Source organism: Miniopterus schreibersii, assembly GCF_964146895.1.
Source record: "Miniopterus schreibersii genome assembly, chromosome: 20".
Taxonomy (NCBI): domain Eukaryota; kingdom Metazoa; phylum Chordata; class Mammalia; order Chiroptera; family Miniopteridae; genus Miniopterus; species Miniopterus schreibersii.
Genome location: NC_138122.1, coordinates 26,166,509 through 26,194,446, shown reverse-complemented (window position 1 = coordinate 26,194,446; position 27,938 = coordinate 26,166,509). Strand labels below are relative to the sequence as shown.

At 44.5% G+C, this 27,938-nt stretch overlaps 1 protein-coding gene across 8 annotated transcripts in view; it reads left to right on the top strand.

Annotated features, from left to right (window-relative positions):
• Window positions 1-24,706, top strand: part of SBNO1 (strawberry notch homolog 1) — a 40,708-nt gene extending 16,002 nt beyond the window's left edge. For all 8 annotated transcript variants that reach the window (XM_081122610.1, XM_081122609.1, XM_081122608.1 and 5 more), the window contains 26 exons: window positions 648-808; window positions 1,617-1,750; window positions 1,923-2,013; window positions 2,395-2,556; window positions 3,425-3,560; window positions 3,638-3,743; window positions 3,876-4,029; window positions 4,708-4,890; window positions 5,400-5,497; window positions 6,664-6,815; window positions 7,454-7,651; window positions 7,979-8,146; window positions 8,486-8,661; window positions 9,038-9,169; window positions 10,550-10,685; window positions 11,301-11,413; window positions 11,503-11,574; window positions 12,022-12,121; window positions 14,314-14,388; window positions 15,047-15,193; window positions 15,490-15,584; window positions 15,683-15,775; window positions 17,293-17,430; window positions 18,044-18,120; window positions 19,025-19,218; window positions 20,337-24,706. In XM_081122610.1, the coding sequence (XP_080978736.1) occupies window positions 648-808; window positions 1,617-1,750; window positions 1,923-2,013; window positions 2,395-2,556; window positions 3,425-3,560; window positions 3,638-3,743; window positions 3,876-4,029; window positions 4,708-4,890; window positions 5,400-5,497; window positions 6,664-6,815; window positions 7,454-7,651; window positions 7,979-8,146; window positions 8,486-8,661; window positions 9,038-9,169; window positions 10,550-10,685; window positions 11,301-11,413; window positions 11,503-11,574; window positions 12,022-12,121; window positions 14,314-14,388; window positions 15,047-15,193; window positions 15,490-15,584; window positions 15,683-15,775; window positions 17,293-17,430; window positions 18,044-18,120; window positions 19,025-19,218; window positions 20,337-20,479 (3,434 nt within the window). In that variant the 3' untranslated portion in view covers window positions 20,480-24,706. The remainder of the gene's footprint in view (window positions 1-647; window positions 809-1,616; window positions 1,751-1,922; window positions 2,014-2,394; window positions 2,557-3,424; window positions 3,561-3,637; window positions 3,744-3,875; window positions 4,030-4,707; window positions 4,891-5,399; window positions 5,498-6,663; window positions 6,816-7,453; window positions 7,652-7,978; window positions 8,147-8,485; window positions 8,662-9,037; window positions 9,170-10,549; window positions 10,686-11,300; window positions 11,414-11,502; window positions 11,575-12,021; window positions 12,122-14,313; window positions 14,389-15,046; window positions 15,194-15,489; window positions 15,585-15,682; window positions 15,776-17,292; window positions 17,431-18,043; window positions 18,121-19,024; window positions 19,219-20,336) is intronic.
• Window positions 24,707-27,938: the final 3,232 nt, after the last annotated feature.

Sequence of the window (27,938 nt, the reverse complement as noted above, 5' to 3'; positions counted from 1 at the left end):
CTGGACCATTGTCCATTTTTATAAATAAAGTTTTATTGGCGCATAGCTCTGCCCATTGTTTATTTATTGGTGATGGTGCTTTAACCCTGCTACAGCAGCATGTTTAGTAGGCGTAAAAGAGACCAGATGCCCCTCCAAGCTGAAAATATTTACTATTTGACCATTTATAGAAAGAGTGTGCTGACCCCTATTTTAAATTATATTTACTTTATACACTTTTGGGAACTAGTTGCTGTTTAATTCTGTAGCCAAGATTCCTTTTGAAATACCTTTCAAAATGAAATTACATTACAAACCTTCTTCACTGATTGAAGCACATGGTTCATTCATGCAGACTCCCTAATCTAGGGTTGTGTTCTGTTACTACTATAAAACCTGGTGTGTACACTAAGTTGGTGTTTTTCTAGATCTTTTTAATCAACAAGTCACTATTTGAAACATAGGTAGTTGATAAATAGGTCATTTTAGTCAAATTTAAGCAGTACCTTTCTATCAATCAGTGGTTTTTTTATAGAATCCTGGCATATATAGTTAATTTACTTACATTTTCTGTCACAGGAAAAATACTGCAATGCCTTATAATACAATTGGAAGTATTGTTATTACCTAGAATAATTAAAATGAAGTACTTTTAAATTTCCATCTAGTAAAAATTGGGCTACGTCACCCAGATGCTGTGGTGGAAACTAGTTCTTTATCCAGTGTTACTCCTCCTGATGTTTGGTACAAAGCATCCATTTCTGAAGAAACCATTGACAATGGCTGGTTATCAGCATTACAACTTGAGGCAATTACATATGCTGCCCAGGTGAGCAGTAATGTTCGATCGCTGCATATCATGCATACTCTTTAATTTTAGTCTACATAATGTAGTTGTTTCAATCCACAGGTAAGTTTTCCTCGCATGAAAAACTAGTGAATACGATTTTTATAGAAGTTTTATGTCTTAGAAAATTAAATGGGGGGGTAGCATGGGTGTGGGGAGTACATTGCTAGTGCAAATGACAAATGCCATAACTTTTTGGAATTCCCTGGGAATATGTATTTAAACTAAAAGTGCGTATATCCTTTGACCTAACAACTCCACTGCTGGGGGTCTGTCCCATAGAACCATGAGAGGAGGACATGCATGGCAGAAGGCAGGTGCAGCTTTTCCCCAGGTGGCTGGAAGCTAGAAAAGATTGGAAAGCTCACACGCTGGGGTGATTGAATACACTGTGGTGTTACTGTTCAGGTGTTGTATCAGCTTTAAAAGCAGTGAGAATTAGAGTTAGGCTAGTTGTTTTGACAGGGTTTCTGTCATATCTTTGTAAAATAAGTGACGGCCAAACAGCTATCTCCCCCCCCCACGTGCTATGTAAAAACTTGTGTTTGTGAGAGTGTTGAAAGGGGCGTGGAAGAATGCGCATCACTTTGTTAATTTTAGTTACCTGGTGCATGCCAGGGTAGCAAGATTGGATATATAGTAAATAAAAAGAGAGTATCCACGCTAAGTAAAACCTTATGCCATTTATGTAGATATAGGTCATGTTAGTGTAACCCTGAAACAATATATAAAGGACTGATCACCAAAAATAGCAGAAGGTGTAGATTAATCATCAGCTTTATTTCCCCAGCAACATGAAACATTCCTACCTAATGGAGACCGTGCTGGCTTCTTAATCGGCGATGGTGCTGGTGTGGGGAAAGGAAGGACAATAGCAGGAATCATCTACGAGAACTATTTGTTGAGTAGGAAAAGGGCGTTGTGGTAAGTGTTGAGGGCTGCTGTGGTAGCTTTCATCGGTGGGTTGTTGCTTCAGTGTGGGGGGAGGGTTTTAATGAGCAGATGTGCAGTGTCTCAAGTGTCAGGGCCAGTTTTACTTATTTCTGAAAACTAACAGAATGGTGGAATTTGCACCTATTATTTATGTTTTTGTCAGGTTCAGTGTTTCAAATGATTTGAAGTACGATGCTGAAAGGGATTTGAGAGATATTGGAGCAAAGAACATTTTGGTCCATTCATTAAATAAGGTATGAAAGTTCTCCATTCAGTCAGTGTAACTAGAGACGGGCACGCTGTTAACCGTAACTTACATTCCCTCAGAGCTTAAGTATAGTGATCTGCCTGTAGTAGTAAGTGAGCAATATTTGTTGAAGGACTGTTGTGGCTTTATAAGGGAGTTCGGTTTATAATCTTTTTTGAGAATTTGGAAACTGCACCCTTGTACCATAAAGTTGTATGCATGTATGTGTGTGGGTGGGTATACAGTCATATGTATGAGAAATTTTGCGTGTGCTCTTAGGAGGTCCTCGAGTCCCCTGGACCACCAGACCCCCGCTGTAGAAGTTTGGGTGGGATAAATGCTTCAGAGAGAAAAGTGCATGTACTAAATCCTTCCCTTTTCTTTTTAGTTTAAGTATGGAAAAATTTCTTCCAAACACAACGGGAGTGTAAAAAAAGGTGTCATTTTTGCTACATATTCTTCCCTTATTGGTGAAAGTCAGTCTGGTGGTAAATATAAAACGAGGTTAAAACAGCTTCTGCATTGGTGCGGCGATGACTTTGACGGAGTGGTATCCTTTGCAACAGACGTTTTTATGTTTTTTAATGGCATGAAAGTTAATGCAAGGATGAACATTTGGACAACAGGAATCCTGAGATTAAACAAACAAATCGCTGGGACGTGAGCTTTAATGATTACCTAGAGTCCACGGGGTCAGAAAGTTGGTTCTGTTTTCTGGCTGTCGTGTACGAAGCTGGTGTTGAAGTCCCTGGCTAGGAAGATGTTCACAGGTGTGGGAAATGCTGAAACTGTTTCCCTCTTGGGATCCACATCGCATGTTTACATGGTAAAGCACTTGAGAAGACTGAGGGAACTGTTACTTTCATGCTTTCCTGACTGATGTGCTCCAGCACACCCTCACTGTCCTGCATGGGGGACGGCAGTGTTTGAAATGCTGACTAAGTGGGTTACTAGTTGTGCTTCTACTGACAGAATTTGCCAAAATTCTCTGTGTGGTGGACTTTCTTGTTGCCGTGGGTCTTTTCCTCCATTCTAGTAACTAAATATCTGGTTAAGATGAATACCAGAATCCTTGAGTGCCTCTGAGACCTGAGGGGGGGCTTAAATCAAGGAGAGGCACATAGAGGGCTTCATTATGTTTGTAATCCTAATGAGAGAGCAACCTGGAGCACAGGGCAGAATGCTAAGGTTTGACAGACCTGGGTGATAGGCACCTGGGTGTTATTTTTAAAACTTAATACCCAGGGGCTTATTATCAACAGTATCCTTTCCCCTGATAATCTTGAATTTTACCCCAGGGCCTCCACCCTGGAAATCTTGGATGTCTCCCAAGGCCTCAGGGAAATGAAAGTTAACTTCCTGGAAAGTGGAAGACACATACTACTGATGTGTTATGTTCCTTAATTCATTCCTTACAGATAGTGTTTGATGAATGTCATAAAGCAAAAAACTTATGTCCTGTTGGTTCTTCAAAGCCAACCAAGACAGGCCTAGCAGTTTTAGAGCTTCAGAACAAGTTGCCAAAAGCCAGAGTTGTTTATGCTAGTGCCACTGGTGAGTAGTTGTTCATTTAAAAGGTAGATGTGGGGTGTTTTTTTCAGCTATAATATGATTTATTTGGTCTTTTTCAGGTGCTTCTGAACCACGAAACATGGCCTATATGAACCGTCTTGGAATATGGGGTGAGGGGACTCCATTTAGAGAATTCAGTGACTTTATTCAGGCAGTGGAACGGAGGTAATGCAGTTCACAGTGGTCCCCGTTGGTTCTCAGGAGCAGTCTAAACAATGTGTGCTGCTGAAACCCCTTTCCCATGTGCTGAAGCCCTACTATATTTAATGACAGTTACTGTGTGTTAATTTTATTCAGAGGTGTCGGTGCCATGGAAATAGTTGCTATGGATATGAAGCTTAGAGGAATGTACATTGCTCGACAGCTGAGCTTCACCGGAGTGACCTTCAAAATTGAGGAAGTTCTTCTTTCTCAGAGCTACGTGAAAATGTACAACAAAGCAGTGAAGCTGGTGAGAATTCCCCTCATTCCTAGTGTTTTCAGTGCACCTGTGATGGTTCTGTTTGTCAGTCTTGTTCACTGTAATGTGGGCTGGCCCACCGGCATTTCTGCCAGAAAATAACAGATGAGCCACCAGGTCCTCGTTTCCTAATACTTCAAGCTGCTTCTTGCTAACTTATGGAAACAGCCATTTACTTCAGCTGTGTGGTTTTAAAATCATAGAGCAACTATTTCCTAAAATACCCGCATCAGTTCATAAGAATTTTGGGACAGCGTTAAGTGAGCATCCTAAAAATCATTTTTAGAGATCCCAAAGTTACTGAATATGCTTCACTAAATTAGTGTTAAATGGTCTTGCCCTTGACAGTATTTTGATTGAACTAGTTATTTTATTTTACTTATTTATTTTCTTAAATAAGTCTTTATTGATTTCAGAGAGAGGAAGGGAGAGGGGGAGAGATTGAAACGTCAATGATGAGAGTCATTGATCGGCTGCCTCCTGCACGCCCCCCACTGGGGATCAAGCCCACAACCCGGGAATGTGCCCTGACTGGGAATCAAACCTCATTTTCCTGGATCCTAGGTTGATGGTCGACCGCCAAGCCACGCCCTGCCAGGCGAACTAATTATTTTAAAATAATCTGTACTTAAAGGTGAAATACCTAAAATGTTGGTTGTGCCTCTTCAGTGGGTCATCGCCAGAGAGCGGTTTCAGCAAGCCGCGGATCTGATCGATGCTGAGCAGCGAATGAAGAAATCCATGTGGGGCCAGTTTTGGTCTGCTCACCAGAGGTTTTTCAAATACTTGTGCATAGCATCCAAAGTGAAGAGGGTTGTTCAGCTAGCTCGAGAGGAAATCAAGAATGGAAAGGTAAGTTGGAAGATGCAGTAAGAGGTTTGTAGGTCTCTTGGGTCCTGTGATTTCCTCCTTGTAAAGGGCACCTGCCTACAGGACAGCTGAGGAGGTGTCCACGCAGCTAAGACCGAGCACAGGTCTCAGTAACACGCAGTGGGTGGCTGTAAGAACTTAGCGCAAAAGTGTGAAGAAATAAACACGACTGCAGTTTGGCCCTCCATAGCTCTAACCCTGATAATGCGGATGTATATGTCTTAGGGTGTCTTTTTTTTTTGATGAATGTATCTCTACTTGAAGCACAAAGAACAGGCGGGGGCTTCAGTTGTGCCCGAGCTGTCATTCTATTTCCTAGCTGAGATTTTATACACAGCGTGTCTCAGATATGTGGAGGCTAAATAAATGAGCACCCATGTACAATAATGGCCATTCTTGCTTGAGATCTTTTTTTACTAAATATTTAAAATGTCTTTAAATACCATGTGCACATTTTTATTTATAATTAATGCATTTTTCTTTTACTCCAGTGTGTGGTAATCGGTCTGCAGTCTACAGGAGAAGCCAGGACACTGGAAGCCTTGGAAGAGGGCGGGGGAGAGCTGAATGATTTTGTTTCAACCGCCAAGTAATGTTTTTGGTTTTGAGTTTTTACTTAGATCAGTGATTTTCAACCCTTTTCATCTCATGGCACACAAACTAATTACTAAAATTCTGCAGCACACCAAAAAATATACTTTTTGCCAGTCTGACCAAAAAATAAGTATAATTTTGATTCACCCACACCAGATGGCTCTTGTTTTGTTGGCTGTTGTCATTTTTTAATTTGACAATCTGAAGGGAAAGAGGTTAGTACCCCTGACTAAATTTTAGTCAGGCATTGCATGTTTTAAAAATTCTTGCAGCACACTGGTTGAAAATCACTGACTTGGAGTTCAGGTTTTTTGCCTAACCTGCCAGTTCCATCTCTGATAATAAAATTAGCAAAATGAGTTTTGCCATTATACTATCTCTTGCCTTAGGGGTTACATTCAAGTGCCTCCTTGTAAGATAGATACAAATAAAAACTCCTTTTAAGAGCAAAACATGCCCCTGCTAACCTTTTTCTGTACTTGTGTGTCTGGTAGTGCCCTGTCTAAATGATAGCCACCAGTCATGTGGCTATTGAGCAGGTGACTTGCTAGTCTAAAGTAAGATGTGCTATAAGTATAAAGTACACACCAGTTTCAAAGACTTCAGATAAAGCAACATAAAATAGATCTTTGATTACATGTTGAAGTGATATGAGTTTAAGTAAAATAGATTGTTAGAATTAGTGTCACCAGTTTTCTTTTACTTTTTAATGTAGCTACTAGAAAGTGTAAAAATTGCTGTTTCGCTCTGCTTTTAAATTTTTTTATAATTTATTAATTGATTTTTGGGAGAGAAAGGAAGGGTGGAGAGAGAGAAACATGGGTTTGTTGTTTTATTTACACATTTGTTGCTTGCTTCTTATATGTACTCTGACTGGAGATGGACCTGCAACCTTGGCATATCAGGATGATGCTTTAACCAACTGAGCTACCCGGCCAGGGCAAGAATTTATATGTAATAATTTTTCAAACTGAATTGTTCAAACTCTGGCTGCTGTGGCTTGGTTGGAGAATAATCCTGTGCACTGAAGGATTTCAGGTTCCATTACTGGTCATGTGGGATCTATGTTTCTCTCCCCCTTTCCCTTCCTTTCTCTCTTAAAAAAAAACTAAAACAACCGAATCGCTCGCTCATTGTCACTTTCTCTCTCTCCTACAACAGAGGAGTGCTGCAGTCACTCATTGAAAAACATTTCCCTGCTCCGGACAGGAAAAAGCTTTATAGTTTGCTGGGAATCGATTTAACGGCTCCAAGTAACAACAGTTCACCAAGAGATAGTCCTTGTAAAGAAAATAAAATAAAGAAGCGGAAAGGTGGGTTTTTTAATGTTGAAAATAGTGTAGATTTGAGCATTTTGTGTTTTTTGCTTGTTCATTTATTTTTATTTCAGGGAGAGGAAGGGAGAGGGGGAGAGAGAGAAACATCTATGATGAGACTCATTGATCGGCTGCCTCCTGCACGCCCCCACTGGGGATTGAGCCTGCAACCCGGGCCTGTGCCCTGACCGGGAATCGAACCCTGACCTCCTGGTTCATGGGTCGACAGTCAACCACAGAGCCATGCTGGCCAGGCTAAAGTTATTTTTGTTTAAGTATTGTGTAAAACTGTAATTATTTTGGCCTCTTCTCTAAACCTGATACACAATTAAATTGTGACAGTGCCAGAAGGTCTATTTTATCTCTGGTCTGAATTTATTTTGAAACTTGTGCATTGAAGGCAGTCTTGAGTTTTTACTCATGTATCTAATTCCTTCTTAAGAATAATTGGGCGTAACCTGGTTTCTGTTTAAGTCCAAAAGGTTAGTGCTTGTTTGTGAATCTTACTCTAACAGCCTTAACGTAAGTGCATTTCTTCTGTTCTCCATTGAATTAACTCAGGAACTACATGTAATTTACTGGATTTTTGCAGCGGTGTGTTTGGGCTCACTCTCTCATTTGGGGTTTGAGAATAGGTGAAGAAATTACTAGAGAAGCCAAAAAAGCACGAAATGTCGGTGGCCTTGCTGGTAGCAGCTCTGATGACAGCGGGAGCGAGTCGGACGCCTCTGGTGATGAGGAGAGTGACTGTGAGAGCTCGAGGAACATGAGCTCCGGAGATGACGATGACTTCAACCCCTTCAGAGACGAGTCCAGTGAGGACGCCGACGACGGTGTGTCCACCAGGGTCAGATGACATGGGCTTGACCGGGGCGTTGTGGCAAAGCCTTTTCTCTGCAATCGTCACACATTCTAGCCTTGGGTCAGGAGCTCCACGTTTGCCCGTTCTCTAGAGGTTTAGCTCACTCATGTGCGGGGATGGCCTTTGTTTTGTGCAGCTGTTCGACCCTCAGGCTGTGGATGGTAGCCCATGGTGAGGTGTCCTGACCACTGGTTCACGCCTGCCAGTTAACAATGTGGGAGCTCAGCCACCCTGTCCTGGGAGGACTGTGCTTGTTTTAACATGTGACTCAACACGTATATCTTTCCTTAACTTTCAGATCCTTGGTTAATCAGAAAAGAGCACAAGAAAAACAAAGATAAAAAGAAAAAGAGAAGTGTAGACCCAGACTCCATCCAAAGTGCCTTACTAGCGTCAGGTCTTGGATCAAAGCGACCCAGTTTCTCGTCCACCCCGGTAATCTCGCCGGCTCCTAACAGCACACCAGGTATGTGCGGAAGCTTGCTTTGTCTGTGAAATGTGCTTTTAAGCAGAACAGATACCTCAGCTCTGCACTGGTTTTTTTGTTTGTTTTTTTAATATATCTTTATTGATTTCAGAGAGAGGGAGGGAGAGAGAGAGAAAGAGAGAGAGAAACATCAATGATGAGAGTCATTGATTGGCTGCCTCCTTCCTGCACGCCCCGGCCTGGGGATCCAGCGCAGAACCCTGCATGTGCCCTAACTAGGAATCAAACCGAGATCTCCTGGATCCTAGGTCGATGCTTAACTGCTGAGCCACACCCAGCGGGGTCTGCACTGATTTTTAACAAATGTGCTTTCTCCAGCTAACAGTAACACCAACAGTAACAGTAGCCTTATAACAAGTCAGGATGCCGTGGAAAGGGCCCAGCAGATGAAGAAGGACCTACTTGATAAGCTAGAAAAATTAGCTGAAGACCTCCCTCCTAACACCCTGGATGAACTCATTGATGAGCTGGGCGGCCCTGAGAATGTTGCTGAGGTAAATGGGACGAGCAGGGCTGTATCTCTCCTGGGTAATTTTTTGGCACCTTAAAACCCTGTAGAAAGTGGTGTTTTTGGGTGTCATGTAACAGTCTGTGTAGTTTCCTCTCAGATCTTAGGCTCTTGCTCTACTCTATCCTGATCCTCGAGCCCCTAGCGTCTGTGTCTGCCCTGAGACTCTCCCTCTATCCCTGCGCCTCCAACACCAGGGTCTATGTGGCAGTGTCTCTCGCCCTCAGCACCGGGGGCATGCAGGCTGGCAGCACGAATGGGCTCATTATGGCTTCACCTCGCACCAGGTTTCTCCAGTGAAGGGTCCTGGGTCTGTGTCAGGTGCCTTAATTGTAAGGGGCACTGTTTGTTTGGCTTTGCAGATGACTGGCCGCAAGGGGAGGGTCGTAAGCAATGATGATGGAAGCATATCTTATGAGTCTAGATCTGAACTGGATGTCCCTGTGGAAATACTAAATATCACAGAAAAACAAAGATTTATGGATGGAGATAAGGTATGTTTTTCTGGGATGCCCTCTTTTTTTCTTTTGTGGATGCTTTTCAACATTTAGGTTAATCTTTAGAAGGTGGTGTTTTTTTTTTTAATGTCAATTATGCCTGTTGAATGTTGTTACCCTGTGATGTTTTTTAGTAATTATACACAGTCACTGAACATTTACATCTTATTTTCTGATAAAATGAATGTAATTGGTTTATGCTCAGCAAAGAATTAGATGTGGGTCTTGATAGCTTTGGGGGCTCTTCACATCTCTAATCAGAATATTCAGATACTGCGTCCTCCAAGCTCATCTTAGTGGCACTGTGTGTAATGTTACCCTCTAGTCTGATTTTGGACCTAGAAATACATTGTGTGCCCAGATTACTAGTGTCCTTTGGTTGAGCTGTGTCCTTTGTTGCTGTGTCATTGTATGTTAGGATAGTTGACTCTGAATGACTGTGGATTGGACTTGCATTGACTGCTGGAGGGATTTTGGTTGCCTCAGAGGCTATTTCTTTCTGTAGGTTCTTATTGTTAAGTAAACATCATCAATTTTAAGACTCTCAGCTCAGTTTTTCTTCCATCGAGTTGGAATTGCTCTAAGTATATGCTGATGAGATTGCTAAAAAGTAGGTAGCGCCACGCAGCGCCATGCTGTCATCTGAGAGGAGGAGGAGATCTCTCTGCCCACTTGGCGTCGCACTTCAGTACATTTTTCTGCTTTGCAACTGGAAGTAGGTGACAGCACTGTCAAAGTTGCGTCTTAAATATATTTAAAAGCTTATGTTACATATTTTAAAGGCTGTAGGTAGAGGTAGTATCAGTTACTTTATGTACTTGTTTCATGACCTTGGCCCATATGCATTAGGAGTTGGATTAATTGGAATTAGTTTTGACTGCTAAGTCACAGAAGCTCCAGCCACACTGACTTGGTCGGAGTAGAAGTTCCTCCTCCCAGGTACACGTCTCCTGTGAGTAGCTAGACCAAGGCTGGTGTGGCCACTATCTTGTTCTTTTAATATGTGGGCCTCTGTTTCCAAATTGCCCCATGTAAGAGCTGTTTCAGATTCGTTCCTAGCACTTCTACATTCAGCCAGCAGAGACGAGCAAGGAGAAGGGCGTGTCCTCAACTTTAAGGGCCTTTCCTGGACCTTGTTCACATACTACTACCTACTGGCTGGAGCGTGCCCTCACTTAGCTGCAAGGGAGACTGAGAAATGTAATCTTGATTCTGGGAATCCATGCACGCACCTAAAGTTGGGGGTTCTGTAATTTAGGAAGGAGAGGAGAGTGGGAATTGGTGGACCCCAGTAGCCTACCTAAGAACTTTATTTAGGGTACTTGCCTGCTTGTCTTTGTGCAGAGATGATCTTTTTTCCTCTTATATTTGTTACAGAATATTGCTATCATCTCAGAAGCTGCCAGCTCAGGTATTTCATTACAAGCAGATCGGAGAGCCAAAAATCAGAGGCGGAGGGTCCACATGACTTTGGAGTTGCCCTGGAGTGCTGATCGGGCCATTCAGCAGTTTGGTGGGTTCCTGCACTGCCTTTCACTCAGCGGATAGCGGGTCCCTGGTGAAATGTGTGGATGTGAGAGTCTGTACTTAATGTCGGACATCTTAAAACTCCACATACATATAGATTTTGGAGGTGTGTGCAGCATATACACACCTTAAAATAGAGAGTACATCATGAATTCATACCTGTTTTAAAAGATGTAGAAGACCTGCAGTGGGGTTTCATGGGGCTTGTGGCATCCTATCCAAGAGCAGGCTCCTCGAGAGAGTCTTCATCACAGACCTTTAGGATGTGCACGGTGCCAGAGCACCTGCCACTCAGAGTCCTTTTCAACAACCCCCAGGGGCTTCCATGAGGGCACGTTGCTGCTCCCTCCCTTCCATCTTCACCTCCCTGGTACCCCTTGATTGCAAACAAGAGTCTTTGGAGAAGCCCGAGCAGCTGTGCATCAGCAGCATTGTGGTTAACCAAACCGGGGTGGCAGTAGTAGTTTAGCATTTAACAGTTTTATGTTTTTCCTCTTGTTTCAGGGTTTCTGGATACCATCTTAGTGTTGAATGCTAGGCATAGATCTCAGAATTCTGTTTCTAAGGAACAAGATCTGATTGTTTTTTAATGTGGTTGCAGGACGAACTCATAGATCAAACCAAGTTACTGCTCCTGAATATGTCTTTCTGATTTCTGAGCTGGCAGGAGAGCAAAGATTCGCATCTATTGTTGCTAAAAGACTTGAGAGTTTGGTAAGTTCCTGAGTTTTATAGACGTCTGTACAGGATGGTGTGTGTCACCTGTCTTCTGTTTCTTTATTGGAAATTTTATGTGTTGATAGGGGGCACTTACCCACGGTGACAGAAGAGCAACGGAATCCAGAGATCTGAGCAGGTTCAACTTTGATAATAAGGTACGTTTCAGATCTCGGGCTCGGCCTTGCAGTTGTGAGCTGTGTCTGGTGGTCAAGAGAGAAAGGAGGGACTGCTGCAAACCTCACACTGCCTCCTCTTTTGGTTCTACTGTAAAACATGGTTTCCCATAGACCATTAGATGGGGTTTCACATGATAGGGAGATCTGCTGTGCAACATAATCATCTTCTTATTCCCGTTGGAAAATAGGAATGTTACACATATTTGTGAATGAATCAAGTGTGAGCTCCCAGAAGTTCCTGATTGACTGTCTGCTACGTACACAGATGTAAACTAGGCACTAGGAGTACAGGATGTGTATGAAGATGATTCAGTCCTGCTGGTTTTGATCTTTGGTGCATTGATCATTTTTATAGTGTTCAGTTGGTCATGTGATTGAAGAGCCTCCAAATGCTAAAACTTTTTGTTTGTTTGTTTTTTATTGCAGTATGGAAGAAATGCATTAGAAATTGTCATGAAATCCATTGTCAACCTGGATTCTCCTATGGTGTCGCCACCTCCAGACTACCCTGGGGAATTCTTCAAAGGTAACTTTCAACGTAGTTGTAACACAGGAGAACAGGCTCTGAGGAGGAGGCGGCACTGGACCTGTTGTAACTGCAGAGCTGCTTCAGCTTTATAAAATTTAGAAACTGAAGGTTACTGTTCACCTGTGTTGAATGATTATAATAAGCAGTAGGCTAATTTAATTAGCGTAGTGAGTGTGCTGTGCCATCCCCAGATTCACAGAGGATAGCTGTTTTTTAGAGTAATTTAAAATCCCTCTCATGTAGCCCTTAAACTTTAATGTTAAAGTCAAAGGACCTGGGTAACTAATCTGTGGAGGTTGCTTGGGGGGATGTAGGTGAAATTGGCCATGTGTTAACAGTTGTTAAAACAGGACAATGAGAATGTGTGTGGTTCATAGAATATTCTCTTTTACATTTGTATGTGTTGGGAAATTTTTCATGTTAAAAGAAAGTTCTAGGTAGTGTTATGGAAATTCTTAGACCTAGCTCACAAATCTGTAGAATAGACTGCTACATAAATGTGAGTGGTCTAGATGATTTTAGTAGCTTGGGAAACTGAAATATTTGGAAAATAGGTTTAAGAAATACAGATTTAAGAAATAGCTGTAAGATACTTGAAGTATCGTTGTAGAGTCAGCATTTCTCACTAGAAGGGCCTCTCCAGTTGGTAGCTGCCCATATTGACTGTGAGGCAGGGGTCTGGGTGGTCACTGACGGTGGCATTCAATGTCAGCAAAGCCTTGGCCCTGCTTTTGTCTCCCTTCCCCTTTCTTTCTCTGTCCCTCTTTTTTTTTTTTTTGGTCATTGGAAGGAGTGTCATAAATGACTCCCCCATTTATAACTTTTTAAAATTACATGTTAATCATTGTAAGTTAATGAAAGAAACCTGAAGTGTGTAATGAAGAGTCAGTGCTCTCCCCTTACCTCCCACCTTCCATTCCACCCACTGTAGTCACGGATGTTGACAATCTGAACAAGGGACAGCCTCCCAGCATCTTTTTCCAAGTTCCTCCAAACACAGCTTTTCCCTTAAATGTTGTTACTACTACTTTTTCAACGTACTTGTCACGTAATATATTACAGACATCTCTTACAACCAGCAGCTGCAGCACTGACACATTTTTACAGCTGCATACTGTTCTACGGCTAGCTCACTAGCGGCTTCTCCAGGGGTTCCCTCACTGCTGTTCAGTTGGTTTCCCTTTTTGCCATTACAGACGGTGCTGAAATTATACCCTTCTATGCATGGTGGGCACAGTAGGTTTGCAGTTGTGAGCGCACGAAACGCAGAGTTTATTTTTGTATTATTTGTTAATTATTGTTATTTTCTATGCGAACAATTGAACATCTACTTTTGCCCCACCCTGTACTGGCAATATATGGGGATAGTATGGGTTCCCAAAAGGAGGAGTTTTTGCAGTCGAGAGATCTTTGGCTGCATGATTGTCACCCATAGAATCGAAACAGTTTTGAGCGTGCAGCAGAGTGCTAGCTGGTTAAAGTGTCAGTTCGATGTCATCATGCTTCCTGTTGGCCCTTTTCTCTCACTTCCGTGTTCTATGAGACGCCAGTATTTTTTAAAGCTCCATAAACTGCCTTCTTAGTAACACAATTCAGAACATGTTGACTGTTGCACATGTTGCTTATTTATTTTTTTTTGGCAGTACCTTGTCAATACTGGTAGGTGACATTTGGGGAGGAAATGTGATTATATCCTTATTTACCCATTTGTTGAAGGTAGTATTTTGTTACATGATCAAAGTCGTTTAAATTTTGTGGGTGACGACTGTGTATCCAAAGATCTGCAATGCCTGACATTGCTGTTGGATTTTTTTTAAAATTGATTTTAGAGGGAGGGGGAGAGAGCGACATGGATGTGTTGTTCTGCTTTTTCATGCATCATTGGTTGATTCTTATATGTGCCCTGATAGAACCTGCAACCTTGCTGTATCAGGATGACTCTCTAACCAACCTGGCCAGGGCCATAAGATATTTTAGTGAAATAATAGACTGTAGTGTGAAGCTTGAGTACTCCAGGGTTTTAGAGTGCCTAAAGACCTTTGGGGGCTGTGGGCTCCATTTAATGTAGCTCATAGGAACTGTGGGACATACGTAGGCCGCGTCTCAGTGCTAGAACTTGATCTAGTTTGATTAGTCAGAAAATGGCTCATTTGGGCTCTCAGGTTTTTTATAAATTTATTTTCTTACAGATGTTCGACAGGGACTGATAGGAGTTGGCCTGATAAATGTAGAAGATCGCTCAGGAATTCTTACTCTAGATAAAGGTAAGGTGTCAGGTTTGTATACACACATTGCTGTTGCTGTATCAGTAAAGCCCGTTTGGTTATTTATGCCTTTGTCGGCTTGAAGGGGAAGCTTCAAGTCCTGGTTCTCAAACCTCGTCACTGAGTGCTCACAAAGCACTGGGGCTTCCTTTCTGCTCTCGTTTGTTATTCAGCAGAGGCTCCACCTCTGTTCTGTCCCAATAGCAGCAGTTCTCAACCCAGGTTTTATATATATATATATATATATATATGTACTGAAGTCAGGGCTGGAGCTCAGACATGGGTTACCTTCCAAAGTTTCTAGACATTCTAGTTGTGCAGCCAAAGTTGAGCTTCACTGACACAGTTGGAGCCCTCATCACTTAGCTAGCTGAGACTTGATGTTGGAGAGTGACAGCCTCGTGTTAAATTGTGTTCCTGCTTGAGTAAGTGAAGTTGAAGATGCAAAAGTTGAGGTCAGCAGATGTCCTTTGAGCAGGTACTGTGGTCGTGCTGGCTGCTAGAGGCAGAAGGGTCAGAGTGCGGCTGTCCTAGGGCTGGGCAGGCGCTGTGATGGAAGAGTCCAGGAGAATGTGAGACAGGGAACTAAGCTTGGATGAGTAAAATTTTAATCGCTATTTTTGTGTATTAAATCTTTCATATAATTTTGTCATTGCAGATTATAACAACATAGGGAAATTCTTAAATAGGATTTTGGGCATGGAGGTGCATCAGCAGAATGCGTTGTTTCAGTATTTTGCAGACACACTCACCGCAGTTGTTCAAAATGCCAAAAAAAATGGAAGATATGATATGGGAATCTTAGGTATGTGGGAAATGTTTTATTTTTTTATTTATTTAATTTTTAATATTCCTTAAATTGACTTTTACAGAGGGGAAGGGAGAGAAACATTGATTGGCTGCCTCCTGCACACTTCCTCCTGGGGATCAATCCAGAAACCCAGGCATGTGCACTGATGGGAATGTAACCGGTGACCTTTTTGGTGCACAGGACACCCAATCAACTGAGCCATACTGGCCAGAGCAGTGGGAAAGTTTTTAAACATGTATTCCCAGTAAAATGTTATTTTTACATTTCTGTGTTGCTTTTTCTTGTTTAAGATCTTGGTTCTGGAGATGAGAAAGTGAGGAAAAGTGATGTTAAGAAGTTTCTGACTCCAGGATATTCAACCTCTGGTCATGTGGAGTTATACACGGTTAGTCTGGCAGTCATGTGACATTCAAGGGTGCTGTCCTTCTGTGATAGGCACTCACAGAAGTGAGTTGAATTTAAATATTGTTGTTTCTTTTATAGATCAGTGTAGAGAGGGGGATGTCCTGGGAGGAAGCCACCAAGATTTGGGCTGAGCTGACAGGACCAGATGACGGCTTTTACTTGTCACTGCAGGTAAGACTTGTTTCCTTAGATGTGAGCTCTCCATATTCATGCTTTCATCGCCAACATTGTGATTCTCGGCCAATTTCCAGTTTAATTTAGCTTTCCCTGGTTTGATAATGTATCGGTGTAATTGTGGGTTTTTCCACTTATGTACAATTTCACTTAATATATTTGAGGGATATTGTTAGATGCAATTAAAAAATTTTTTATTTTATTTCATTGATTTTTAGAGCGAGAGGAAGGGAGAGAGAAAGTGACATCAACTTGTTCCACTTACTTAAGCATTCATTGGTTGATTGTTGTAAGTGCCCTGATGGAGAATCTACCTAAGACCTGCTGGTTCATAGGGCGACGCTCAACCACTGAGCCATGCCGGCCGGGCCAGAGTCACTTTTATTTTCTCTGTGTAGTGATGACTTTAACTACGATACAGTGAACTACCAAGTCAGACCACACTGTTATTTGCTTGAAACATTGTGCTTTCAGTGTAATAAGTTTATCGAGTGTTTTACTTTAATTGATAAAAAAGTTGAAAATGTAATTTTCACCTTAACCATTGATTTATAGACTTTGTGGAATTATATAAACAATGTTTCAAATCATTTGAACAAGAAAAAGACAAAGGATCTTTAGTGTCCAGGCAGAGGAGTAAAGCTAAGCTCCCTTCTATCAGCGTGAGGGTGACCTTAATGGGAAAGCTTAGTTGCTCAGCAGAATAGTCATGTTGCAGAGGAGCTGGGAGAACGTCTTTACTTTGAAACTTGTCTCTCCACCCCCCCAGTTTTCCTCCAGAGGTATTGCTTAGTCGTTTGTTAACCATTCTTTACAGGAGAGATTAATTTTCCAATCTTACTTTTCCTTTAATGAAATGGGCTTTTTATAGCTCCTTCCTCCTAGGATTTCTCTCATAAGTCCCACTTAAAACATTTGTTTATGTAAGTGCTGTTGTTTGGTGCACGCTTCTCTCTTACTTCTGCGTACAGTTATGTAGGTTTTGTTCAATATTTTGGCTTTTACCCCTTATGGCAGCCATGGGGGTGGGTGGCACTGACGGATGAGATGAGCTCAGGACTGGGGGTGATCAAAATCATCTTGGAGGCTATATTTTATTGTAACTTGAAGGAGAGTAACATTTTTTACAGCATTTTATTATGGACAGTTTTAGTCGTATGGGAGAGGTAAAGCGTTTCCTGGGGAGACCCACTCTCTTGACCCCTCCCTCAGTGTATCGGAAGCTGTTGGACTGTGAGTCAGGTACGTGGACTAGAACATGCCAAGCGTCTGCACCGGGTGCTTTTAAGCCTTATTCTAAACGGCCTTTTAAAGAGCGCCTTGGCCTCGGCCTGTCTCAGCCTCCCTCAGAACCAAGGTCCCGCGCCTGCCTTGAGCAGGGCCCTTGCTGGAGCTGTTGGGGGCCGGGCCGCCCTTCCTCGGGCGGGTCCGCGCCCCCGTTGGCGCCGGTTCTCCTTGTGCTGCCCGTGCCCGGCCTGCGCGAGCGCACTCCCCCCGCGTCTCCCCTCTGACAGATAAGGAACAACAAGAAGACTGCCGTCTTGGTCAAAGAGGTGAACCCCAAAAAGAAGCTGTTCCTAGTCTACAGACCAAATACCGGGAAACAGCTCAAGTTAGAAATTCATGCTGATCTGAAGAAGAAATATAAGAAGGTATCTTTTTATTGGTACACTGCTTTAAATACTTGTTTTATAAGTTTGAAGCTGTATTTAGAAGGACATTGTGTTTATATATAAAATTATTTTGTTTTTCCTATTTAATTACTGAAAAATTGTTTCCAGAAAAATTTTTTGTCAAATTTTGTTATATTAATAATCCAGTCTTAATGTCATCTACCGTTAAGAAACCTGCAAGGTGATTATTTAAAACAAACAGCTTGTGATGTCAGTAAAATCAGAAGTTTCTAAATAAAGGGAAGATGTAGAAGACTGAAATTCTCTCCCACCAGCTCTGGTTTTATGATGAACTGCTGTTTATATTTTGCAATGATTTCTAGAAAAACTGATTTTATTATTAGTATCACCTTGCACTGCTATTCTCCTAGCCGTTGTCACCTGGAAACAGTGGTCCTTAAGCCGGCTGTTTGAAAAATGTGTTGCATAGGAGGAACCTCATGGCAGAAGTTGACACAGGGCCCTCTGATGCAGCCAGTAGCAAGGGCCAAGTATTCTGTCAGATCATTTTAAGTTGTCTACAGGTCAGATTAGGCAACCAGTTTGTGCATAACAGTCCTGTTTCAGTGGAGTTTTTGTCTTGCTTCCACAGGTGGTCTCGGACGATGCCCTGGTTCACTGGTTAGATCAGTATAATTCATCTGCAGACACTTGTACTCATGCTTACTGGTCAGTATTTTATGTTTCTTACCGTAGTTTTCACAGTGTCCTCAGGATTTATTTAGACATGCCTTTACTGTAGCACACAGTCCCTATAAGCACTGAGCACACTATTGATTGTTCAGTGTTGCTCCTGCAGTCAGCAGTACTGATGGGATATGTGGGTTGGGTTCTTATATGCTCCGTGACCCGCAGCCTTGGTATAGCGGGACAGTGCTCTAACTTAGCTACTGTCCAGGGCCTAGGGTTGTTTTTGTTTTTTAATGTTTATTTTTATTTTTATACATATGTAGATAGATGAATTTGCTTTGATGTGAGCAATGTTTTTGTTTTGAGAGTAAACTAGTGCTATTAACTTAGGAAAACCCTTTAAGATAAGACACATTAAAGGTTAACCTACAAAAATTCTCTCTCAAACATGTGCTTTGAGTGTTAGCAGGAAAAGTCCCCTAATACAGTATATTCACCTTGAGTTAAAACTGTAAAGATATTATTGATGAATTGTGAGAATAATTTTGATATCTTTTTTCACAGTTTTAAAAATAAATTTATATGCTTTTGTTTGCTGAAGCCTTTCCCACTTACCTGAAATACTATAGAAATAACTGGCAGGATTATTTTATCAGCTAGCGTTAAGGTAGTAATATCCACAATAAACTAATGGATATGAAAATGACAAATGCCTAAGTGGATATAAAATCAGTAAATCAGCCATTTTATAGGGAGTTAGGCCCCAGAAATAGCTGCAATTTTAAAAATCAGTAGTGACAGCTTAACATTGGAAAGGACATTCAGTGTGTCGAAAGGACTACACTTGAAGGAACTCTCAGTAAAGGAAGTCGTGTTCCACTTGGCATTAGGGCAGACCTTGGAGCCTTGTGTGTGTGTGTAAATATTCTCCCCTCTCTCCTAGGCGTGGCAATTGCAAAAAAGCAAGCTTGGGATTAGTTTGTGAAATAGGTCTTCGTTGCCGCACGTATTATGTATTATGTGGCTCAGTGCTGAGTGTCTGGACAAAGGTCGAGGGTGTTTTGGCATCTGTCAGCGGCACAAACGTGAAAATGCAGATAGTTCGGCTGAGGACAGAGGATGGACAGCGGATCGTAGGTGAGTCTTGGCAGGATTGGTGAGCTCTGGGGAAAAAGATCCCGTGTTGTTCTTATTTTGCTTCTTACATCTTAGAAATCTTACCTTCTCTCTGGTAGTGGGGTAGCGCTTGCTGCATATATTCTTAAAGTGTTGAACAGAAGTTAAGCCTTTGAATGGACATTGCTGGTTCTGGTTAAAGTTCTGGGTGGTCTTTAATTCATCTGCTCTTGGGCCCCCCCTTCCTCCTCTTCCTCACTGTTGCCGTCTGTGTGGGCGCCCTGGCTGAGGAGAGCTCAGCCTCTTTCCAGGATTGTCTGAAGTCCACCATGTTATGTTTATTGAGCCAGGTTGAGATTACAGAGGTCAGAGCCACTGCACAGAGCATGGACGGGACCCTGCGGGGTGGGGCTAGCTTGCTCCGTTTCCAGCTTCCTCGGATCGGGATCTGCCCATTCCTTGCACTTTCCCACTGCTCTGTCTGTTGTGTGCAGCAGCCCTCCTCTGTGTCATCCATTGCAGGTTGGCAGCCTGTGGCCAAAGTCAATCCATGGACATTTTTTGACCCTCAAGTATTTTCAGTTGCAACTTTTCATTTATTTGAATTAGCTGTCAACATGTAAAATTCAAAAGCCTGGGTTTTCATCTCCTTTTTTAAAAAAAAAACAAACCCAGCAGCTTCTCTGGAATATTGAGCACCCCCCCCCAATTCCCACCTAGGAGGAGTCTGGAGTCCGTCGTGCCCCCCCCCGGGCATCTGCTGTCCAGTTTGCTAGCGTCTGCCTGCTTTAGTCAGCGTTGGAGTTTGTAGCCACAACTCTGCAGTCTGTTTGTTGCATTAGTACCTACCAGGGAAGGCATGTTTGCCCACGTTTGGGAGCTGCGAGAGATAATGGACAGGAGGGTTCTGACCTTGACCTCCTGGTCCTCCACCAAGGAGACGGTGACACGAAGACACGCGTGTGCTCAGGTTTCTTCAGAAAGAGCCATTTCGGTTGTTAGGTGTTTGTTTAGTTTCTGTGTGGAGTCTGGTTTGTTTCTCTTAATACTATGCCTCATTTGGAATTTGCTGGGCAGTGTAAAATACTGTGTGGTTGCTCCTAGGTGCAACCTTTAAAAATTCTTATTTCTAATGGCAGGTTTGATCATCCCCGCAAATTGTGTGGCTCCTCTTGTGAATCTCCTGTCCACTTCAGACCAGTCCCAGCAGCTTGCGGTCCAGCAGAAACAGCTCTGGCAGCAGCGCCACCCCCAGAGCATCGCCAGCTTGAGCAATGCTTAAGAACAGACAGGTTTCAACATGGATGTATCTGAGATGCTGGGGACGCATATCATTTGCATAAAAATCAGGGACAGTTTCCAAAGAATTATAATTTTTTCAGTTGTGCTCTCTCGTTGATTTTTTGGGAAAAAGGAAAAACATGGAATAGACAGTGAAACTGAAGATCAGCAGTGCCGACTGGGGACATTTGTCTTTCCTTCGCTCTGCCCATGGTACTTCCCGTATGCTCCTGCTTTGGGGGAGCAGAGGGGTGTGTGTGCGTGTGTCCGTCTGTTTGTTTGTTTGTTTATGAGTTTGTTCAAGGCTACGAACCACAATTGGTTTAAAAATGCTTGGAACTTCCCAAACCGGCTTTACTTAATGTTCACAGTGCTCAGGGTTCGCGCAGGACATCCGTGCCGTGGCTGTGGGAGTTCTTCGGGTGCATGTGTTTGGGTCTATAAATAGAAAATATATATTGGTTTCTTTTCCAACTTACTCAACACTAGGTTTATTCAAGCATGAAGTGAGAGGTTGCACATGGCACATTCAGGTTCTGTCCTCGTTTATGTCTGACAGTGCATGTCCTGGAAGCATGCGTGAGCAAGACTAACAGACGTCACGTGACGGAGAGAGGTGCAGGTGCATAGCCTCGGTCACTGCGTTTTATGATGTTTATACCTGGGCATCGCTTCTGACCCTGGGACCCTCCCCCAATCCTCCCTGCCCTAGGTTCCTTGTTAAGGTGATAAATACATTTTTTTGTGATAAAACTCATAAAAAGTTAAGTTTAATGTATTAATAGTATTCCTAATGAGTGCTGCAAGAACGGCTACAAGCCTGCTTTTCTCAAAATTCCATTTTCCTTAACTTAAGATAGTTTTAGAAAGAAGGACAACTCGGCTTCCATTTTACAAATCGTCTTTTTTTTTTACTTAATTATATTAATATGTTGGTCACTCATGAAAAGGCACCGTACTTGAGCTGTAAAGTAGATGGAGGAAACACTGAGGCTTCTGCTGTATGTTTATTTCTCGTTATTGTTGTTACCCAGTAACTTGAATATTGTTTAATGTGTTGTAAGACATTGTAGAGTTTATCTCAAGCTGTTAAAAATGGTAATGTACAAATGTGAATAGACACTTATCTATAACATGGGTAAGTTTTGTTTCGCCTATAATAGATGTTTTATAAAAACAAGTGAGGGGACAGCTGGTCTTTTGTTTCCTTTTTTCCTCCCCTCTTCCTTTGCTTGCGCAGGTTGCACTGTTGAGATTGTATAAACCTGGTCAAAAGCTGCAAGATACCACCATCCTGCAGATGTCAAATAAACGCTGTTATCCTAACCAGAACTGGACTCTTGCTTAGGCCCCACCACCTCCAGAAGAAACCTGACTGGGACTCTGCAGACTCGGGGGTGCTCAGCACGTGTTGGCTTAAAACCTGCCCCTCAGAATGGAGGTGGTGTGAGGAAGGGTAAGGTGACAGTGCCTGTGAGCGCTTCTCGGGTTAAGTTGTTTCCCTCTGACTCTCTTTAGAAGTCTCTCAGAACCAGGTGAGGTGGGTGATAAGTGGTGGGAAGCTGGGCTGTTGTCCACTTGTGTTTCTTCCCTCCTGAGTGTGGTTATGTCCAGTTCAGCTGTGTCACATGTTCCACAGGTTTGCTTTCTCTGGACTCATTTATTCCTGATGCCTAAATGAACAAATGGGGAGTAATTTCTGTTCTTTGGCATATTTTGCCCAGTGGATGCAACTTCTGTCTTCAGTCTAGTCCTTATATCTCAGGCAGTGATCCATATGAATGTCAGCCAGTGTCCCTTGTCAGGGCCACTAGACACAGCTGGCAGCCAAGGGCAGAATTGTCTCACCTGCAGTAGACAGGTGTTCTGTCCGCTCCCGTCCACATGCTAAGGTGAGAGAGCTGGGGCAGGAAGCTGAGCAAACCTGCCCCCTCCAGTGAGACAGTGGTAGGGTTGGGGAGGAAGATAGACTCTCTCATAGGCTCTTGGCCAGCTTCCCTCTTGGGGGGGGAGGGCCTGTCAAGCAGGTTATGGTGTTGCCCAGGCAGTGTCAGTATGGGGGCTCTTTAGCCTACAGTTAGTTGGCCCCCACAGTTGACAGTGTCATTCATGTTTGCTGTTGGAATAGCTACCTGCTGTAAAGGGGCAGATGGATCTTCTGTTCTTGGTAGGGCAGCTTTGTTTTGCTTTTTAAAAATAAAGTCCGGAAATAAGGCCTCTGAAAACTCTTTAAGTAGACTTCAAAAAGGTGTTCAGTGTAAGTGGGTGGGGAGCTGGGGCACTGTGTGCCCCTGCCCTGTGTGGGGTGCCGGGCCAGAGCCTGCTGCCCATCCCCCTTCCAGGAGGGGAGCATGCGACCTTTACACTGTGCCCTTAGCCAAGTCAGCAAGTTCAGGTTGGCCAACATAGGAACACCCAGCATTCAAGGTCCTCCTCCGTCAGAAAGTCAAGTCTTGGCAGCAGCTAACTTCTTTACAGCTGGCCCATGTAGTTCAGGACCTGTGTCCCGGCTGAACCCAGGGGCCCTGCTGAACCCCGTGCGAGTCCATTTGGCCTCTGCAATTGCCTTTTCTCCTCTTTTAGCAATATGACTCTGAGCACAAAGATTGGATTGTAGGTCATGTGACTGTACTTACAATCTGCTCAGACGGTACCTCGGGGGAATTAGTGTTCCCCTAAGTCAGCAACCTCCGTACTACAAGGTCTAGTGGGCTATCCAGATAGGTATCAACCGTGCAGGCTCTAAAGGTATTAACAAAGCACTTTTTAAATACAGCTTGATCGAGAAATGTCTTAAGCAATTTCCCCTTTTTGCTGCTAAATTGCAGATACCCTGGTCAACACCCGCGTGTAAATTAGCAAGATCCTGCACCCAAAGCAATGCTGTAGTGTATGTGTGTACATATTTATTGCAGTCCAGTTAATTACACTGCAGAAAACCTTTCTGAGTTGCAATAATACACCTTTTTGTTTTATTTTGCCTTGTCTGTAAAGGTAAAAGGTCTAGATTACCAAACTCCAGGGAAGTATAATCTTTTAGAGGCAGTTTTCTGGCGGGAGCCCTTGGGCATTCATGCGCCGATCGTGAGCGCCCTGTGATGCTCTTAGCAAGTAGCAGGCTTGAGAGGGGGGTACTGGGTCAGCATTTACAGCTGTGTGATGGGAGCCTTCTCCCTCCCCCTCCCCCTTCCAGTTTAGCAAGTGATAGAACAGAAATGACTGGTGCATCTCAGTTGATGGAAGTAGCGGAGGCCAGGTATTTTCCCTGTGGGATCCTTTTCTTGGTACAAGATTAAGAGAAAGATACCTATCCAGACTCTCATTTTCACAGCGTACCTGAGTGGTATTTGGTAGTTTCTAAGAACGGTGCTGCCTGAGAGTTGCTGTTACACGGATCCAGTTAGCATACGTTTGGTTAGTTCAAGCTTCAAGCAGGCAGCGGCAGCCACTGATGAGGGGCACTTGCAGACCCCCCTCCCTATGTCTGGGGTCTCCCCAATAACACCACACCCGTGTGCACGCTTGGCTGCTCGCAGTCCATGTAGCTCACCGTCCATGCCTACCTGGCCACAGCTGCGAGCAAAATCTATTTGCAGAAACCCTCATTGGTGGCCAGTGTCTAACAAATGGAGCATCTTCTAAGGGCATGTAAGGGAAGGAAGCACATCTAGGTGCCTGCAGCTCAAGCTGGTCTTTTTTTTCTTCTCTTTCGGTCCTTGATGTGAATTCTAACCCCCCCCTTCTAATTTTATGCTGTGCTTGTACATATGTACATAGTGTGTGTATATAGAAATGTGGAGTTCTTTTGAATTCTGAATGTAAATATTTCGTGTACATTGGGACCCCCTCCCAACTGGTTTCCATCTTTTCCCTCCTTCAGTCCTATTTATTCTCTTGACTTCCCACACGGGGCATCTTACAATTTTTTTATTAATTGTAGAAAAATCTGAGAACTTCTTAGTTGAATTCACTCACTTATTTTAGAATTCAGTTTTGCATCTTTGCTATGAATTCCAGTGTGTGCTCCGTGTTAATATTTCTCAGCGTGCCCGACTGTGTTTCGCTTTTGTGTTACAGGTTTTTACTGTGTGCAATGCGTCGTGTTGGGGGTACCTGAGTGCAATTTCTGATACTGTCATCATGTGACTTGTTATGCTCATGTCCGTTGCCCTTTGGAAGCTATAGTGAGCCTGATGTTTTCACATTAAAAAAACAAAAACTTCCCCCAACCTCCTTTAAGCTCCTCTAACTTCTTCAGTGCGCTGAGGGTCAGATGTAGATCTCCAGGAGCCCCGCCCCTCCCCTCGCCGTGTCCTGGCCCACGCCGATTCCTCACCCGCGGCTCTCTAGCTGGGAGGAATGTCCCGCAGACCTGAGTCTTGCTGCTGCTGCAGATTCCCATGTTTCTCCAGGAAGTCGGGCCTGTACTTCTCACCTGCAGGTGATGGTCAGAAATGCACTCACTCTGCAGTGAGCACAGGAACCTGCTTCCTCCTGGTACAGAGGTGACAGCAGACAGGGAGACAGGCCCGGTACATGCCTGTGTCCGTGTTGATGTTGACACTGGACAGGGTACTTTAAGGAATAGTTGTCCTCCCAAAGACAGCGACAGAACTGCTGTGGAGGCCCCCATGGGCCTTCAGCTCATGGGTGGTTCTGTGCTGAGGGTAGAACAGGCCGTTACTGAGGAAGGGCCGGCCCCAGGGTCCCCAGAGCTGTTTCTGTCATTGTGCCGGTGGACTGCTCTCAACTGAATGAGCCACACACATGGGGGCTGAGCCGGATCAGGGCTTCCTCAGTGGTTAGGGTGGCCAGCAGGGAGACGCCGGGGTGGCTTCCACATGAGCCCACGTGGTGGGACCGGCACCGGGAGGCAACTGTAGATTTTTATGCACAGATTCTGCCCCTTTAAGGAAAGGTGGCCATGAGCCTTTCTCGGGCCTTCCGTCCGTGAACACGTTTCATTCATTACTGTGGAGCTGGGTAGACTCTGAAAATTTCAGTTGTCTGCAGTTGGATGAATCTCGGGAGCCTTGATGTGTCACGGAGCAGGGCCTATGAGAGGCGTGCATCCCCTTCAACCACCTGCCCCCCGAGCCATTGAACTGGGCCCTGCAGCCAGGTGGCAGGGCGCGGGCATGCGGAGACTCCCCTTAGTGTAGCCGAGCTAGGGACCCGCCTGGCCTGCAGGTCCCCCTGCTTTCCCACCCCACCTCCCATCCCCGCCCGGGCCCTTCTCGCTGTGACAGTGTCTGCACTGAAGAAGATACGGAAGCTTGAGCCTCTGTTCTGACACCTCCTCGGGGGCTGGGAGCAGACCTTGCTCTCCAGGCAGCACCTGACGTCTCACCGCCGTCAGGCACAAAAAGCGTCCTGTCCGTGGTTTATACTGAATCTGCAAGCTACTGATGCTCTTTCTTAATAACCACTCGTGTCTACCACCGTCCACTGCGGGAGGTGGGGAGGTGCGCGGCGTCTCTGCAATAAAACTTCCGCCAGGTTCTACCTCCGCCCAGCCAGGGATACTTTCATATGCAGGCGTAGACCGTGCTGCTTGCCTGACCCGACGTGGGGCGTCTAGAGACAGGAGACGGGGTCCCAAGACTGCTCGAAAACCAAGGTGGATGTAAACTCTGGGTGGTGTTTCCAGTTCCTCTTTTTTTTAAGTCTTCCCCTGCAATACCGCTACTCTGTGTGAAGGTAACTGCACTGCTCTGCCCGGCCTCCCGTGGTAACCAGGACCCGGGGTCCCGAAATGCCTGCCCCCCATCCTGACGTGTAAACTCTCCACACCGTGTCTCATGCAATAAAAATGTACTGGGCTGCACTGAGCGGGGTGCACCCTCGCGAGTCAAAACGATCAGCCGTGAAGCGTGGACAAGCTCTGTGTTTGGTGGTGGTTGTGTGTTGTTTGTTTTTGTTTTTCTTTTTTTGTAAGATTCTTAAATAAATTAAACCAGCTAAGATGCTTCCTCTCTCCGTGTTTCCTTTGTCTGCGTTTGGAGCGGTATTCGTGGCGACACACTCGCCTAGAGAGCGGCCTTTACGCGGCCTTGTCTGGAAAGTAAATCGCAGGCGGCTTCTCGGGATGCGGGTGAAATGGAGCCCAGCTCAGGGCCGAGTGGTCAGACAGGCCCAGGCCCCGGGCTGAGGCCCTGTCTCCCGCCATGGTTCCCGAGACAGGTCACTGTGCAGCTCCCCTGAAAGGCCACAAGACGGGTATCCGTGAGCACCGGAGGCCTCGGGGCACGGGGCGCTCTGTTGAAAAAGCCACTCCTGGTGAGCAGCCACCCAACCTGGGGCTCTAAGACCTAAGCTCTGCTCAGGAGAAAACAAAACAGAAACTAGTGCCGACGGACCAGCAGGGAGTGGCGAGCGCTCGGCATACGCCCGGCTCTGCCCACTGCTTTCCAGCTTCCTTTCCACAGTCCCCAGTCCCCTAGTTTTCAGGTGAAGTCACTTTGCTCATAAGCTATGACAGGCCTCTTTAGTTTCTCGTTTTTGTACAATCAGTACCTGAATTTAACATTCGTTCAGCAAGTGTTTAATAAGCAACTGCTGTGTATCTAGCATCGGGCCTCAGGCTGTCCCCATGAGTGACTCATCAAGGGTGGTAATCCAGGTGGTCACGGGAGTGAGGGAGGGGCCTAGGGAAGGCTGTGCGGTCGCGCGAGGGTGGGGCCCAGGTTGCCGAGGGGAAGCTGGCGCGGGCGGAGGTGCAGGCGTGGGGCAAGTTCACGCTGGTCCTTACAAGAGGGTTTGGGAAGGAACAGGAGAGAGGACACCTGGGGCAGGAGAGGGGTTAGCCCCCAGGGAGTGACTAGATCCCTTTGTCATGTGTGACTACCCTCCCTGTCACTGCCCAGACCAGGTGACAGGCACAGAGTGGCTGCGCCCCCTAGACCTGGGGGAAGGCAGTGGGAGGGAGAGGGGTTTCCTGAAATGCTCGGAGTCTGGCGTGTTTGTGAGTCCTCTCTCCGTGGGGTTTGAAACGCTCCAGCGAATCCTATCTGCAGTTGGCAACACTTAAGGGAATTTAATCACATTTGTAAATGGCGCTAACGTTTAGGGGGGACTTAATCTTGTCAAATACGTAAGATAATTGAGCATTAATTGAAGAGCAAGTGCGAAGGGCGTGTTCTACATTTTAGCTAAAATTTCACTGAAATATCTGCAAGTCCAGCCTGAAGACTTGGAAAGGAAACTCGCTTTTAAATGTGTCACCTTAACAAACTGGGTATTAATTTGAAAAAGAAACAGGAGACCAGGCTTCCTGTGGACCCTTGACGTCCTGAGCTTTTCTGTTTGCTCTGCCCTTGCTCCCCGTAGATGTTTCCTGTCCTCTCGTCTGCTCTCAGCCTCACCACACGTGGTCCCCTGGGTCCCCACACTATTGACATTTGGGGCTGTCCGAAGCATTGGCGGATGCTGAGCAGCATCCCTGGGCTCTACCCTCTAGA